At 34.8% G+C, this 17,882-nt stretch overlaps 2 protein-coding genes across 2 annotated transcripts; both read left to right on the forward strand.

Moving 5' to 3' along the window:
• LOC105247987 (protein ALP1-like) lies at positions 1–1,742 on the forward strand. Its single transcript, XM_011252483.3, has 2 exons — positions 1–673; positions 752–1,742. Exons 1-2 carry the CDS (start codon positions 318–320, stop codon positions 1,728–1,730), a joined length of 1,335 nt encoding a protein of 444 aa, XP_011250785.3. The 5' UTR covers positions 1–317; the 3' UTR covers positions 1,731–1,742.
• Positions 1,743–16,561: 14,819 nt separating this feature from the next.
• On the forward strand, positions 16,562–17,077 carry LOC112639904. The gene has a single exon (XM_025415233.1). It carries the CDS (start codon positions 16,562–16,564, stop codon positions 17,075–17,077), a length of 516 nt encoding a protein of 171 aa, XP_025271018.1.
• The last annotated feature ends 805 nt before the right edge of the window (positions 17,078–17,882 follow it).

Genomic DNA, 17,882 nt, shown 5'->3' on the forward strand with positions numbered 1-17,882 from the left:
GTATTAGAGTTTATTGTTTGTTGAGTTGTTTATGTGTTCCTCTCACAACTCAAGGTGGGAGGATATTAGAAACTTTTATTTTTTTTGTACGGTGCCTTCTCAGATGGCGCATGTAATGTGTTGCCCGGCGCGCGAGTAGCTCGGGCGTTGAGTCGCGCACGCTTTTGTTCTCTCTGTACGTTATGGCGTTAAGTCTATCGCACACAAAATGCATAGAACATAGACATAACATAGCATAAGCATAAAGAAAGAACGCAATCTACACAAATGTGCATAGACATAAGTTTTGGCCAATCAGAATTGAGGAACAATTGAAAATGCGTGTCTCTAACCTATTATTTACAAAAACTCGCGATACGTTCAGCAAATTTGTCAAAATGGACACGAATGATTTGATTTTCACTGCGATAATATCAGCAAGTTATGTTCTTTTACAAAAGCGTAAAAAAGTAAAAAAACGACTATGGATACGACCAATATATGTACGTCGACCACTATTTGATGATTTTCAACATCTTTTTCAAGAATTGAAAGAAGATGCGACAATGTTTTTTAAATACACAAGAATGAATCTCTTGACTTTTAATAAATTATTGGATATACTGCGACCTCACCTAGAAAAAAGAAATTGGAGAGCATTACCGGCAGAACAACGGCTTATTATTATGCTCAGGTATTTTATGCCTTCTTATTGTAAATTTATTATTATGTAATTCTTATTATTTTTACTAATAATTTTGTTTTCTTACAGATTCCTTGCAACAGGAGACCAAGTATCCTCGATTGCATTTGCACATCGCATAGGTGAATCAACTGTATATAAAATTATTAAAGAAACATGTAGAATTGTAACACAAGTTTTAAGTCCTATGTATTTAAAAGTACCTACAGAAGAAGAGTGGAAGAAAATAGCTGCTGGATTTTGGAATCATTGGAATTTTCCTAATTGTATTGGAGCGATCGACGGCAAGCATTTTGTTATCAAAGCACCTTCAAATTCTGGCAGTTTATATTTTAATTACAAAAAAACTTTTAGTATTGTATTATTAGCTGCATGCGATTATCAATACAAATTTACTGTAATAGATTGTGGTGCATACGGAAGTGCAAGTGATGGTGGAATATTTGCACAGTCAGAATTTGGAAAGTGCTTAAACAATAATAATCTTAATATACCTGTAGAAAATTGTAAGTTACCTCTGTCGGATATAGAAATGCCTTATTATTTTGTTGCTGATGAGGCATTTCCTCTATCAAAACGAATAATGCGACCTTATCCTGGACAGTTTTTGAATGAGAAAAAGTCTGTTTTTAATTACCGATTATCAAGAGCTAGACGTATTATTGAGAACACATTTGGAATTTTGGTCTCACGGTGGAGAATTTTTACACGTAGCATATGTTTAAAGCCAGAACATGTAGATGCAATAATAATGTCTGCAATAAATTTGCATAATTTTCTAATGACGGAAAATAACAGTGCAGGCGAAAACATTTACTGTCCTCCAAATTATGTAGATAGCGAAGATCATATAGGAAATGTTATACAAGGTGCATGGAGATTCGGTCTCGATAATGTAAATAATTTGCGACCTACTAATATACATAGAGCGATAAGAGAAGCTTATACTCAAAGAGAGATTTTATCTGAATATTTGTCGTCACCACAAGGTGAAGTACCATGGCAAATGGAATATATTCATAGAGGATACAATAAAGATAAGCTATAAAAATGTATATGATAAACCTGTTTTATATACTTTATTTTACATTATATATACATATGAATATAAACTATATATGAACATGTAATAAAAAAAAAATATATATAAATATATATATATATATATATAAAATAAAATATTTAACTACACTTAATTATACTTAATAATACTTAACTATTTAACTAAATACTTAAAATATTTAATATTTAATGTAACATTTATAATATTTTTATAATAACTAATATTTCTATAACTATATAATAAAATTTTTTGTATTACAGATTATATAATACTTTCATTAGCTGACCTTTTAGTTGAGATTTTTGAGGTTCCGATATTTTTTTTAATTGACATGCAATTGCTTTTGCAAAAATTTCGTCTTCATCTGTTATATCAAAGGATTTATTTTCACTTTTCTTTTCTAAATGTAATGAAACCACTGACGTTAATTTAAAAAAAGAGTCTTCCAACTTATCTGTTGAAGATGTGCATTTATTTTTTTTTGTGAATCTTTTTGGTGAATTTAATGACATTTTTGATGACGAAGAGTCAAGAGATGGAAGTACTAATTCCCGATCAAGTTGAGATGCTGGAAATACTGATTCTCGATCAAGTTGAGATGCTGAAAATACTGATTCTCGATCAAGTTGAGATGCTGAAAATACTGTCTCTTGATCAAGTGGAGATGAAATTTTTCTATTAGGAGAAGATCTTGAATGTGCTGCTGGAGAAATTTCTTTGTTTTTGGATAATGTTTCTGAATATTCTAATAAAGGAAATATTTTATCGTTAGTTGTTAATGCGTTTGGACTAGGCGGTGAAAGAAAATCAGGTGCATTTTGACTAGGTGGTGAAGGAAAATCATCATCGCTATCACATAAGTCTGAAGAAGAAAATGAATACATAAATATTAATTTATCTTCAGTATTGATATATAAAAATTTGCATATATTTTAGAATTATAGCTATATTTGTAATATAGCTATTATTATATTTGTTATATATACAAATATAGCTATAATGCTGGATTCGCACTGCGTCCAATGTCTAACGATATCCAATGACGCAGTGTGAATCTATCATTAAACCGTACTTGTTATATTTGCAGATTTAGGATTTATAGGAAATGGTCTCTTTAGTTTATTATGTTTATGTGGTTCCTTGGCCATATTTTTCTGGGAATAACTATTATCACTATTATTTGAGCAAAATGTAGTAACTGAATAAGAAGAAGAATGGAATGCAGAAGGTATTGATAAATTTGTAGAAGCTATTTCTGATGATGCATTCACAGTTCTTAACGTTGGTTTAGATGATTTATTAATTGTATCATCTTCGTTACTTCGGATCTGATTTCTTAATATATTTGAGGATCCTGCAATTAAAATTATATTTAAAATAACACACACACACGCACAATATTTTATAAATAAATACAATATTATTAGGCCTCGTTTACAATAGAGTCATAAGTCGTAAGTCATAAGAAATTAAACAATCTGATTCGATTACTCTTCTCTAAATTTAACTGTGATTAATTTTTTATGACTTACGACTCCATTGTAGACAAGGCTTTAGTCTACTAACAATATAAACTTACCTAATATTTTTGTTGCCTCATTCGTTTTGATTAGATGTTTGGAAGTTAAGTTGGATATATTGGTTATAGATCTGAATGAAACATTCATACAAACATAGAGAATTATATAAATGTTTTACAAATATAATATATAGTTATAAATATAATAATATATATAAGCTATAAGAATTTTAGCTATAAAAAAACTTACTTCCTACTCTTAACAAATTTGAACAAAAAATTCATTTGTTCGTATAAAAGAAATGATTGTCTCATTGTACTTCCACTTCCACTTCTTGTTTCCATTTCTCGTAATTTTTTTTCACGAGAATATCGCTCACGCAGCCTTGCCCATCTCGTTTGACAATCTGAAGCTAAAGATATAATTAATCTATTTCATCATATTAAACCTATTTATATAAGAAATACATTTCTTCTGATAACAAAACTTGTCGAAAACACAACATTGTCAAAATGACAACACTTACACGCAATGTCAGCACAATGATTGACTATTAACGCAATTTGCTGTTTTTTTACGACAACTGTCTGTTTTCGACAGAATTTGCTATTAAAATATATAATTATTAAAATAAAAGAGGTTTATATATATATATATATATATATATATATATATAATGTATATAAGTAATATAAAAAATGTATTCCATACCTGTTGTGTTTAATATATCTCCTATTTCTTTCCATGAGTTATTTTTTTTAATAATATCTTTAAAATCTCTTGATTCCTTATTATAAAGATGCGGATAACCTTTAACAAGATCCACTAATAACGAATCTTCCTCTCTCGAAGTCATTGTATTAATTATTCTGTTCTCACACATATTTTCTTCATTTTCACTTCTTTTCAAATAATAATTATTATGATCTTCCATATTTTAGCTTTATGAATTTTTATTTATTTTCTTTAATGCAGTCTAGCGTGAACATAAATACCACAGACTTCTATAACGGTGGAACTAGGTTGTCATCCTGGCGGGAATTCATGTCTGACATTTGATTGGCTGTACATAGACCATATGCATAAAAATTTCGTTCTTATGGATTTTTTCATTTCTTATGCACATGTTATGCTTATGCTTATGCTATGTTATGTAAATCAATATGGCGACTTAATACTCGATGCTCATTGGTCCATATGGTCTTATGTTATGCACATGCAGCTATGCAATTTCGTGTGCGATAGGCTTTAGTGTGTATCGTTACGGCATTTTACCTTTGTGCGAATAAACGATCTCATAAAAGTATCAAATCTTTCCATTAGTATTGTCTACTATCCGACACGTTACATGTATGATACTCACTAAACTCGGCGTCGTCCTTCCTTGTCCTTCGTCCTGTACTTCCAGGCAACGAATAATCGTGAGTCCGATCGCCGATAGCGGTATTAGATTCGAGATGCTACCCGCTATGCACACAAGGAAAGAGCCGTATACGTGTGCGCTCGGTCAACTTTGGGCAATAGAAGAGCGCAGACAAAGAAAGAGTCAGCGAATTATTGTCTGCGTTCTTTTATTGTCCGAAGTTAATCGAGTGCACATGTACACGGTTCCTTGTGTGCATAGCCGAAAACGCCGATCACATAAATGTTGATGGCAAGCAAAACACAAAGATAGTCAAATAATTTTTGATATGCACATGTACACGCGTTCTATCAAATCGCTATATTGTAAAGTTATAGACAATGATAATCACACTTTATTCTTCAGTCTTAATATTGTCTTAAAATACAAATTGTAAATTATTTGTATAATTAATGTATAATCTAAAATATATAATAAATTATATATTTGTTGTTACCAAAAATGTTCCAATTTTTGTATAATTTAATACATTTTCTTGAAGGACTTTACATAATAAAAAAACTTTAATTTGACTTTATCTAAGTTTATCTGACAATAAATCTAGTACATTTTAAATATATAGGATTTTAGTATATAAAAAAAACAATTCTACTTACATCTTACATAAGTCTTGCAACGAGTGAGACAGTCTTCCAATTCATATTTGTGTGTACAGTTATAAATGTATTACATATATATTAAATGTAAGAAGCATGTAGTATCTCGCTTTTTTAATAACAGTCTACGTTATTATATGAAGAGTGTTAATTTTTTCTTTTTTTTATTTAATAATTTTTTTTAAATTTTTTTATTACTTTTCGAACATAAATTATATTGTTTAACAAAAACTAATGTTTCACAAATATTTTAATATATTATAATTATCTCATTGAGATACGAAGACAGTTATATATACAGGGTGTCCAAAAAAGATGGAGACCCCGAATTTTCTTGAAAGGATGACGTTTCTGAAAAAAATGTTTTAGACAAAAGTTGTAAGGTTCAAAAAGATTTATTTACTGATGTTATCAGTTTGACATTGAATGGCGTGGCCAAGGTCACGTCAAGGTCACATCAATTTTTTTAAACGAAATACCTTATTTTTCATAACAGAATCTAATAGCTAATGTTAAGAGCTTTACAAAACACTATAAAAAAATTATTTTTTGTTAAGTATTTTTCGACTTATGAGACTTAAAAGTTACAGTATCGTCGGCATTAGCATTACCCAAGGTGTACCGCGTGGAGGTTGTCCGATCGGATTTACACCTCTTGTGTGTGTGTATTGCTGGCGGGACGCAATGTTGATTTAAAAAGCTCTTGACATCATTTGATCAACAAAAGCAAGATAGGTCTATCCGATCAGTGAAGGCAAGATAGAGGACTATCAGACTAATGAAGGCAAGATAGATGAATACATCTGAATTTTTATTTCAGCAGATGTTCAAAATGTGCACCATTTACGGTTTGACAATGTGCTATCCTCCACGCGGTAACACTGGGTAATGCTAATGCGACGGTACTGTAACTTTTAAGTCTCATAAGTCGAAAAATACTTAACGAAAAATAATTTTATTAAAGCTATCTCTTCTGTGTTACTAATTTTAGTCTCCATGATTATTTAATAATTTTTATCCATATTTCTTATTGTATGTAACATAGAAACGTGTATTTAAATTCGAAGTTTAGAAAAAAAAATTTATTTCTCGTTGACAATTATTAAGTATGACGTAAAGATTGCATTCACAGTTAAAAAAATTGCATAATGAAAGACTAGCAAATCTTATCACGGGGAAATCTATATGTAGATTTCCTTGAAGTGTATGAGTGTGATGTTACGTCTCTTTTTCTGTAATTATATGTTTTATACTAATTATATTTTTATAGACGTCTCTTTTGATTGTGATTTATTCAAAATCACTGTTTTATATTTTTATGTGATTGTTATATATTTGTTATATCTGCACGATATTCATTTACATCTTTCCCTTTAATTATATATGAATATTTATATATGAATACCGTGTGCCTACGAGTAATGAGATAAACATAAATGCATTTCCTTAAAATATTTATATTATTCTTAGGATATCATAGGTATCTTAGGATATCATTAATAGTATTTAACATTTAAATATGATTTCCCAATTTCATGACATGCTCGCATTATAATTTTTTGTTTTATTTTTTTGTCTTTTCGTGATAGATTTGCTAGTCTCAGACATTTATGCAATAATTTTAACTGTGATGTTCTTCCATGACATTGGGAATTGCATATTTCTTTTTTCCGTTATTGAACAGAAAATGTCAGTAAATTAAAAATCAGTTTTAAATTAATTAGTACAACAATCTTTAAAATATTTAACGATTTTTAAGATACTAATAATATAAAAAAATGAAAGAGAAATATTTTCGTACTTTTATGTAAGTTACAATAAAAATTTAAAGTACGTTCTTTACGTAAAGTATGTTACTTATTTTCTTTATTTTATAATATTGTAATCTTTTTATAAAACTTTACTTATTTGACAAGTTTTTTATTTTTCTTTTAAATGTATTCACTGTCTTTGCAGCGTGATTATGGTATCGAGTACGGGAAATATATTTTAACTGTCATTAAAAATTTACGCTTGCATGCCGTGATTGTAACACTTATTTATATCAAACCATCCGGCATGCATTTTATTCGTTGCATACATACCTTCATTCGTAATCTTCTCAAGAATCTGTGTGGATGCCCAATGATGTTGCCACGTACGATTGAAGCTCATCAACTGTGTGTTTTAATTATATTTATAAAGAGGCTTGTTGGTCGAGTTAATTTGTAACTGTTGGAGCATCCTCGTCTGCGTTGGGATATTCACGGTATTCAATGTATCTTTCATTTGGCGTTGCGTCCTCCATTGGCGATTTTAACATTGTTTGTACGACAATTCACACAAATTATTTTTCTCAATACATCGTCGTGCGACAATACCTGCAAAATATGTTTTTTGCATTATCATCATAATTATTAAGTATACTTACATTATTTATGTCCACATCATATTTCTCTAGAATGTCTGAATGTTTGTCAAGTAATTCTGTTACTAAATCGGCATCATCAACATCATCTTCAACATCATCAATAGCAACAACATTATTTGCACTCATACAATTTTCAACCGTCTTAATAATTTGATTCGGTTTATTAATGAGAGCTTCACTTTCAGAGCATTGCACATTGCCTTTATCGCTTGTCTGAATGTAACCAGTGGATAATATATGTCTAATTGATAGTCGGACATTCTTGCAGTTGGATTTGGATTAAATCCTCCTCGTTGCCGAAGTTTTGAAAATAAATGTTCCACTGAATCCTGGTTGCAATAACCTGTTGCAAGTTTAAATTCTTCATTTTACTTGCAAGTCTTTATACAAAGCAAGAATTGCTTGTATCGTAATGATAAAACCTTTGAAACAAGGAACTTGATATATTCTGTCCGAAAATTTTGACCATCCTGAACACCACTGCACAAAGTTTGATAACAGATCTTCAATATCTGGATTTTTCCTTGATAATGATCGTTTTCCGCCGAATGTGACATTAAAACTGTAGGAGTTGCAAGCATCAATTATGCGCTGTTCATATGCTCTGCAAAATCTGCTGTCGCTTCCTATGTATTTGAATTTAATTCTTTTGAGTCACCGGCTATTTTAATTGCACATGCGAATGTATGGCTAAATAATTGAAACGTTCTTTTTACATTCATTGCTTCAAAACAATTTGGATGAATATGTGCCCTTGAAATATGGGACAATAAATTAGAGCCTCCTTTTGTCGCATTATCAATACTCCAGGTTTTCACAAAATCAGAAATATGATGCAATTATTTCTCCTTTGCAATATATATTGTCATGTGTTCTAAGAAAACTCGCTAATCTTTTTACTAAATGCGGAAAATCATATGAAGTATAATATTTTTTTATTATTATATATAAATATGGATTTTCTACATCAACGCCTAGTTGATTATAAGTGGCTTGATTATTTGTACCTTGATTACATGTCAAAAGTTTCACATTCGCACCTGTGTCATTCAATTTATCTAGACACATCTCAACTAAGTGAATTATTTCATGCATTCATACATTTACCTGGAAGAAAATATGCCAATGGTTGTCGCCATGGATGACGTGCATTTAAGCTATCAAGGCAAAAGACAAAGATGCACTTCGTTCTTTCTGTTTGTCTGCCCAAAGGTCCTAGCTCAACAAGACCTTCTATTTCGTCTAATTTTGAAGAATATTCTTCATAGCTTTTAATAGACATTTCGTCCCATTTCAAGGCACACACTTTTTCTTCCTCAGGAATTTGCAATTTTTTCTTTCAATTTTTGAAATATAATATCACAAAATCCTGGTTTTATATTATATTCTTCTACCCATCTTCTAATTGTTCTTTGTCCAGGGTGTTGTGCCCGGCGCGGCACAGGGTGTGGGGTAGCCGGGAGAGGAAAATAGTCGCTCCAATTGTTTAGCAATAGAAATTTATTATATAGAATATACTTATTTATCCCTTATCTTTAGTCGGTTTACTCAAGCCTTAATATCATCCTTTCCTGGATCCTTTCGTGATTAGTTATTATGTCGGGGGCTTCGTAGCTCGGTTTGGCGGCTAGCCCTCGGTTTCGCACTATGTCTTATCAACGGTTGTTCTCGTTGCACAATTTAATGATTAGTCTTCGCGCACTGTTCTGACTATAGATTCACTGTTTATGACTGTCCGCCGCGGATCCGCGGTGGACGGCTTTTATTCCCTTAATTTCGGGATTTTTTGAGAGGGATCGCCGGCGACATGACCATGTATGGTCATGGAGGTTTTTCCGGGTCGTCCAAAGTCCAAGTGCTAACGTAGGGAGTTCAAAATTGAATTCCTTCGTTAGCGTTTTCGCGCTTCCGGGTGAACGTTCTTACGCTTGGATTGCTGAGGCAGCGATTCTTCAGGCTGCCGCATTTCCTCAAAATATTTCATGCTGACACTTAATTTAATTATATATAGGTACTAATGTTTAAATAAATTATAGTCTGTGAGACTATAACATCCCTCCCCCGTTAAAAAAGAAAAACGGAGGTTAACGAAGTTTTTCTATAATACAAATTGAATATAATATAATGTTTTTCCCGTTTTACAATGTGATTACAATCGTTTCTTATATCTAGCTTATACCCTTTTGTTTTTAAAACCGTGTGCTTCTGTTTCTTTCAATATTGTTTAGGCATTCTATATCGATTTGTCAATTTCGTCTACTAAGTTAATAACAGCTGGTTGTTTAGGTTTTCTTTCCTATGTTTGGATAATTATCCATGCTATTAATGCTATAATTATTAAATAAGTTATTCCCTAGAGGCTGTTGTATAAATTGAATTGTTTTTGTTTGAAAAAATTGCTGTCGTTATTATTAAGTTGTGCGTTAATTTCTTCTGTTTTTTTACTTAGTCTTTTAATTCTAATGATTATTTATATTTCTTTTAAATTCGTAATCGCGATTTTGTGTGTCGTTAATTTCTTTGATCGTTATATTAAATTCTGGTAAAAATGTTTCTATATTTGTATTATACGTGATCGTTTCTGTCTGTATCGTCATGTCTGTAGTAGTTAGTTTACAGTTATCATTAACGTAATTCGACCTGTGTTTTTTATTATTTTTTTTATATNGTAAAAAGAGATGTAATTACCTTTGTAAAATTAGCTCATAACAAACTCTTGTCAATCTTCACGATGTTAACCAAAATAAATTGCGTTTCTAATTAAACATTATAAAATTGTTACCGATAAAGTTGTAAACTAACCGACGCACCGAGACAGCGCGAAAGGCCAAGATGGCTGAGCTGTAAGATTCAAAGTTGCGAATAGATGGCGTTAAGGGCAAATCCCAGTAACTGTCGCCGACACCATATAACGGGTGATTAGAAAATTAAGCGACGCGAATAAATATCTGTGCGCGTGGCCGAGACTGGCTCTCTGGCTCTCTAGCTCTCGCTTTCGAACAATAAAAGAAAAGCAAGTGTTATAATAAAGTGATTTATTCCTTAAAGTACAAAGTCTCTCAGAATATTCCATCCTACAATATACGTCCTCGGTCTCCGGTTCCAGGAGAAATAAGTACGAAGAACATCCCTTTCAAAATTGTCGGGTAGAGCTGCTGATGTCGCGGGGCAAGGAGGACGTAAACTGGCCAATCAACTGGCAGCATAGCAGCTGATTGGCCAGTTCTACGCTCCTCTGCCCTACAAAAGGGGCCAAGGAACAATTGTTGTCGCGGAATGTAACTGACAGTACATTGATGGCAGAAAACCGAGCAGGATCTGTGCGATGCAATTTTGACAGCAGATTGATAACAAAAACCGAGCAGGATTTGCACACACAATCTCTGATAAAACAGATTAACGCAGAACAGGATTTGCATGATTCGATAGTTCCTTTACTTACCGCTACGTGAGCTGTACTTTCTCGTAATCTAATTTCTGTCAGAAATATATATGTTCGAAATTCATAATTATTATCTCGATCTGAAAATTCGAATAAATAAAATCCGCATTTTTTCTATTGTAAAATCCGAAAATTCGAAATTAGCGGGCGTCGAGAAACTTCTCGAAAAATCTGTTTTCGACAAAAACCCGACCGTTCAAGTTATCTCTCGTTTTTTTCGGTGCCTAAGAAACGCTCAGTATAAACAGTTGACAATAAGATTGTCAACCGTCGACAATGTTTAAGCAACAAAAGGGCATGCGCGCCCATACGTCACGATCAGCTGATCGCCAATCAGCTGATCGAAAAAGACCGTGCGCATGACAAGTACAAAAATCTTAACTCCTGATCTCATCGGCGGCCAATAATGCGGCGCCCTGAGGTCACTGCTAAAATATGAAATTAATTGGTCCACGCCGCAACGGGTCCAAAATCTCGCTCGCAATATAATGGGCACCGCGCGTGGACCCGAGAAGTCTCGCACTTTTCGCAAACCGCTTTCACAGTAAAACCGCTTCGCTAAAAAACCGCTTTGTTCAACCGCTTATTGTACACGACCGCTTGCTCACTCGGACTTTTCTCTATTCCGGCATTATTTCAGTGTCTGAAAATAATTATATATATTTTTGTGTAAAACTTTATTATTTAACACTAAAAATTAATCTACTAATTTAGGCAAAGATTACTGCTACGGCAAAGGTGTACTATGCAAATAAAATTTAAGAAAATAAACTTAAACTTTAATCGTTAATATTCATGTCTATAATATCATAACATGTACAATTTCGTGCTCGCATACGTTTCGTCCTATTCCAGGACCTTCTCAATGCTGATAGCGAAGTTTATAAAAAACAAATTACATAAAAAAGTTCAAATCGGTCGCTCGCAATAGATTATACATAATAAAGGTCAGAGTACAAAAAAAGGATGACAACGTCGAACGCAAAAAAGAGAGAATTTATAAGTCGTTACATTTTAAAATTAATGTTGAGAGACAAACGAATGTAATGAATAGATTTAAATTAAGAATTCGAAAAAGGGACGGTGCGGCTGTCTACGTGCATGCACGTTGAATATGTTACTCACCTTCCAAGAAACACAGGGATCGCAACTGTGTGAAAAGCGGTGCAAAAAGCTGTGGCAAACAAGCATAGGGCAGAGATGCTGCATACCCATTAAGCCTTGCACGGCATATAAAATCCATCAAAAATTTTTTTAAAAGAAAGCGCAGAATCTGAAAAATTAAGCTGAGCAGAGCAACACATTCACATGCAAACATGTATTAGCCAAAGCAAATAAGTACAAAAAATCATACAGAAAAAGAATCTTTTAAAAAGACATAAAATTGAAATGTTAAGTTATAACATACTTGATAATCGAATAGTCTATTATAAAAAAGTCAAAAAATTCTGTACGCAGAGAAATATGTAGTAAGTAAAGCTAAATTGAAAATATAGTTAATCAGAGCTTTTTTAATATTGATGAAGGAAAATTATTGAAACGTTGAGAATAAGTGAATATTTGTCTGTTAAAAGATAGGCAAATGAAGGAAATAAATATCGTAATATCACAACAAGTAAGCAAAGACAAGATTAATAGGGAATATTTGGAGAAGCTCAAAGAAAATACATACAGGTGTTCAAAAGCCGTCAAATAATAATGTTAATGTAAATGGTAGCACTTAAAATCAATCAAAATTTCTGAGACGTAGAAACAGCGTGTGTATCATGCGGGATCTCGCTGCGTACTGAAATTACGAGTTATCGAAATGTACGGCATACCGAAGGCAGGGAGGAAGGGGGGGCCGGCAAAAGAAATACAGGAGCGGATAAATAGATATAATGGAAAACAAGAATAGCATGCTCAGGGCAGCAGCTCCGATTATAATGATTTTATAATCGGGATATAAATCTTATCAAATTTTTCGGTGTCTTTATGCACATTCAAGCTGTTGTCTTGTCTTATGATGTGAATCATTTCAGAAACTGACCTTCTCATAAAGGAAGATTCACGATCCAGTATAATCACCTCATTCCAATCAAACTCATGTCCTTCCAGTCTGTGGAGGGAAACTACTGATAACTGTTCGGAAGAACCATTAATATTAGACCGATGTTCTTTCATACGAGTCTTTAATTGTCTACCGGTCTGTCCAACGTAGGATGCCGTGCAGTCACAACAAGGGACCTTATAGATCACATTGGAAAGATTCTCCCTTGGAAGTTGGTCTTTATGTGCTTTAATAAAGCGGTTCAATTTATTGGGAACAGCGTAGGCGAGAGACTTATTTAAATTCTTCGCAACATCTTTAAAGTGCTCAGAGACTCCCTTAATATACGGAATGACGAAAAACGATTTAGAGGTGTCAGCGGTTGGAGGAAGAGGAGGAGCAAGGTTGTTATGGATAAGCGATTTAATTCTGTTAATGATGGTAGAAAAAATGAAATTGATGGGATAACCGTTATCAAGTAGCAAATCAATTATCAGCTTAAAATTTTTTTCATGAAAACGTGGGTTAGACAGTTTAAAGATTTTGTCCGTAAGGCCAATTATGACGCCTTTTTTATGAGCTTGAGGATGCTGCGAGAAAAAATTCAAAAATCTCCCAGAGAAAGTAGGTTTCATATACCAATCAAACTCAATGTGATTGTCTTCAATAATGATGGTGACATCTAAAAAATTGAGACGGTCATTCTCGGGGATTTCTATAGTGAATTTAAGTCTCTGATGGAAGGAGTTAAAAACTTTCATGATAAGATCAAAGGAGGAAGAGGGAGCAATCAAGGCAATGTCGTCCACATATCTAAAGTAAAAAGGAAGATGAAAAGGTAATTGTGACCTGGCTTTTTCCTCAAGATCTTGTAAGACTAGATCTGCACAAACGGGGGAGAGGGGGGAACCCATAGGAGTCCCAAAAATTTGCTTATATATCTTCCCGTTGAATTTGAAAAAAGTAGAATTCAGTACCAGCTTAAGGCCAATAGAGAATTCTAAGAGCGGGATCTTGATTTTGTTCTCCAGATATTGCCAACGTTTTGTCACACTGTCAACAATTAAGTCTGTAGGCACATTTGTGAACAATGAAACGACATCTAATGAAGCTAATTTAAGACGGTCATCGACGTGGAAATAATTAATTTTATCGACAAGCTCATAACTATTGGCAATATGACTATTAGAAAGAGGAAGGTTTTCATGAAGGCAATTATGTAGGAAAGTGGCAAACCTATGGAGAGGACTATTTATGGACGACACTATGATTCTTAACGGGAAGCCGGATTTATGGATCTTCGGTAAACCATATGCTCTAGGTAGCACCCCGTCACTGGTGTAAAGCGAACGTTTCGTTAGAGCTGAGATGTAATTATTTCGTTGCCAACGTTTCAGAATATCATTGAGCTCTCTACATATTTTTGACGTGGGATCTTTATTAATGACAATATAAGTATCCGTATCATTCAGTAACTCATTCATTTTCGAAACGTATACACTCTTGTCAAGCGCCACGCTAGCATTGCCCTTGTCAGCTCTTGTTATAATTATGTCTGGATGATCAGCCAAGAAAGTTTTACATGTGTTGTTCAATCTTAACAACGACTCATCAATATTAGATAAAGATTTCGAATTGTCTTTTAAATGATTCTCCAAACACTGAGCAGTATGATTTCTTATCTGTTGAGAAATGTCACAATCAAGCCTCCCGATGCCGCACTCAATGTAATTTAATAAAATCAAAAAATCAACCGGGGAGAAGATTTAGATGCTGGTAAGCTGAATTTTTCTCCCAATTGCAGAAGGCACTGTACTTCATGAGGAATGTCAATGGAAGACAAATTGATGAACCACTTCTTGTTGACATTGTTGAGTACATGGGGGGAGGAATTAAAGTGAGGAGGGTTAGGAGAAGGTTTAATCAAAATTTTGTGAGGGGAAGCCAGAGGGACAGCGGTAGTAGAAAATTCATAATCTTTTTTATGTCTCGTGCCGGTGGGAGTAGTTGATTGTGCTCTGAAATTGTTTCTGTAATTATTAGTGTTGGAGTCAGTGGCAAGACTGTAGAAATATGAGAAAGAAAGAGCAGAGGTCTTAGCCTCGTGTTTCTTGGTGATCATCCAGCTGAGCTTCCTGTGTAATCTACGTCTCTCATTGCAAGCAATAAATTGAAAAAACTTTGATTGTCTGTCAAGATAATTGTCAAGAAAACATGAAGGAATACAATTGAACGCTGCTTTTGAGAGTCGCAACACATAATGGCGTAGATAGTATAATGATCTAAACGCATCCGCAATCTCTAAATTCAAAATGTGCCAAGCTGTTTTAAATCTGATAGTGTTAAAATTGTGTATTGATCTATTATTGTAGAATCTGATTCTATAATTGAACTTGTGCAAGAGATGTGGTGGAAGCACCTTAAATTCTTTACATTTTCTCAAAAAGTTAATTCTCTCTTTGATTTTAATAATGCGTATGTGATTGCGCGACCAATCTCTAATGATATTTCTAGGGGTAACTCTAAACAATGAAATAATAAGCTTAAAAAAACCATGTGAACATGAACGCATCTTATGCCGGCGTAATATTAATAAAATTCTTATGAGAGTAGCAGGTATTAAGTAACACTAAAAATTAATCTACTAATTTAGGCAAAGATTACTGCTACGGCAAAGGTGTACTATGCAAATAAAATTTAAGAAAATAAACTTAAACTTTAATCGTTAATATTCATGTCTATAATATCATAACATGTACAATTTCGTGCTCGCATACGTTTCGTCCTATTCCAGGACCTTCTCAATGCTGATAGCGAAGTTTATAAAAAACAAATTACATAAAAAAGTTCAAATCGGTCGCAATAGATTATACATAATAAAGGTCAGAGTACAAAAAAAGGATGACAACGTCGAACGCAAAAAAGAGAGAATTTATAAGTCGTTACATTTTAAAATTAATGTTGAGAGACAAACGAATGTAATGAATAGATTTAAATTAAGAATTCGAAAAAGGGACGGTGCGGCTGTCTACGTGCTAAATTTATTATTGAATTGTGTGGCGTTTAAATAAAATTATATAAAAATTACAAAAATATACGTGTCGTGTCTTATCCTTGCGTTCAATTGTGCGTTGTGTGTGGTGTCCTGTCACGAAATTCTTTGGGACGCGCTTTCCGCATAAACTCATTCATTCGCGAACATTTTCTGGTCCTTCGAGCCGGAGTTATTATCATCCGCATCTGCAGTTCGTGGGTGAAATTCGCGTGTGAAATCCAGTGCGCGAACCTGTGCAGAAAGACAATCACAATGAGTGCATAGTCACAATGAAGGCATAGTTAGAAGCGCAGAACGACATCCACGGGCGAATGTCCCGCTCCGTGGACAATCTACGCAAAATGGGCATCTCCAGCATCACAGCTGAAGCAGTCCAAGTTCGCCTTCGCATCCTCGATACTCTGAGGACCAAGTTTGAGGCTCATCACGATCTCATAAGGACAACGCTGAAAGACAAATATCTCGAGAGTGAGTACGCAAAGGCAGATTTTATTGATATCGCGGAATCAACTTATGTATCTCAGCGGAGCATGCTTGTCGAGTACGCGAACAATCTCAAAGGCGAGTCGTCCACCACGCCGAAAGTTAAGACTCACCAAGAACAGACGCTCAAAACCTCGCTGCCGCGGATCAAACTTCAGCCATTCTCTGGCGCATACGGAGATTGGCCCGCGTTTCGCGATATCTTTTTGTCCATCATCGGGAACAATTCGTCCATCTCCAACGTGGAAAAGCTCCACTATCTCCGCACTAGCTTGCAGGGTCCTGCGGAAAAATTAATAAGATCATTGCCAATCGTTGGGGGTAATTACGAGCGGGCGTGGTCCATTCTAAGCTCTCATTACGAGAACAAGTGAGAGCTCATTCGCGCCAACTTCGCCGCGTACACCGCCGTGCCGAAGATGAAGGCCGCGACCACCGATGAACTGAGTCGAATTCACAATACCGCCACAACCGCTATCAATGCCCAGGAGAGCATTGACAGGCCCATCGACATGCACGGAATGGATTTTTTAATTACCTGCTTGTTGAGCGATTTGACCCGCAAACCAGAATGCAGTGGGAGTCCTCTATCCGCGATTCCGTCGACCCATCGAGTAATGACGTCCTTATGGATTTCATCGCGAAGCAAATCCTGACGCTGAACGCCGTGCACCGTCGCAAAATCCGGAGGAGCTTCCCGGTCCGCGAAGTCGCACTTCGTGAAGCGCGCGTCCGACTCCTCTATTTGCGCCGTCTGCAAGGAAAAACATTCAATTATGCAGTGCGCGACGTTTAAAGCCAAGACCGCGACAGAGCGAAAAAACCTTGTGGAGGCGAACAAGATGTGTTTTAACTGCCACGGCAACCATTTCCTGGCGAAATGTCAGTCGACCAAAACGTGCTTCACCTGCAAAGCCCGGCACCACACGCTACTGCACGACGCGTACTCACAATCCGACGGAGCGAGTGCATTGTCCGCCACACACTTCGCGTCGGACCGCAAGGCGATCCTCCTCGCCACCGCTCGGGTCACCATCAAGGACCACATGGGAAGACCGCACGACGTCCGAGCGCTAATTGACCAAGGATCCGAGGTCTCCCTAGTCGCCGAGGTTCTGGCGCAACGGTTGCGTCTGCCGTGGATCCGCTCCTCGATGAGAATAGCCGGCATTGGAGGAG

Source organism: Camponotus floridanus, unplaced genomic scaffold (genome assembly GCF_003227725.1).
Source record: "Camponotus floridanus strain SB8 unplaced genomic scaffold, Cflo_v7.5 scaffold117, whole genome shotgun sequence".
In the NCBI taxonomy this organism is placed as follows: Eukaryota; Metazoa; Arthropoda; class Insecta; order Hymenoptera; family Formicidae; genus Camponotus; species Camponotus floridanus.

Coding starts and splice junctions, on each gene's coding strand:
- LOC105247987 (XM_011252483.3), top strand. CDS start 318: ATGCGTGTCTCTAACCTATTATTTACAAAAACTCGCGATACGTTCAGC. Junction 674..751: donor CGGCTTATTATTATGCTCAG/GTATTTTATGCC, acceptor GTTTTCTTACAG/ATTCCTTGCAACAGGAGACC.
- LOC112639904 (XM_025415233.1), top strand. CDS start 16,562: ATGGGCATCTCCAGCATCACAGCTGAAGCAGTCCAAGTTCGCCTTCGC.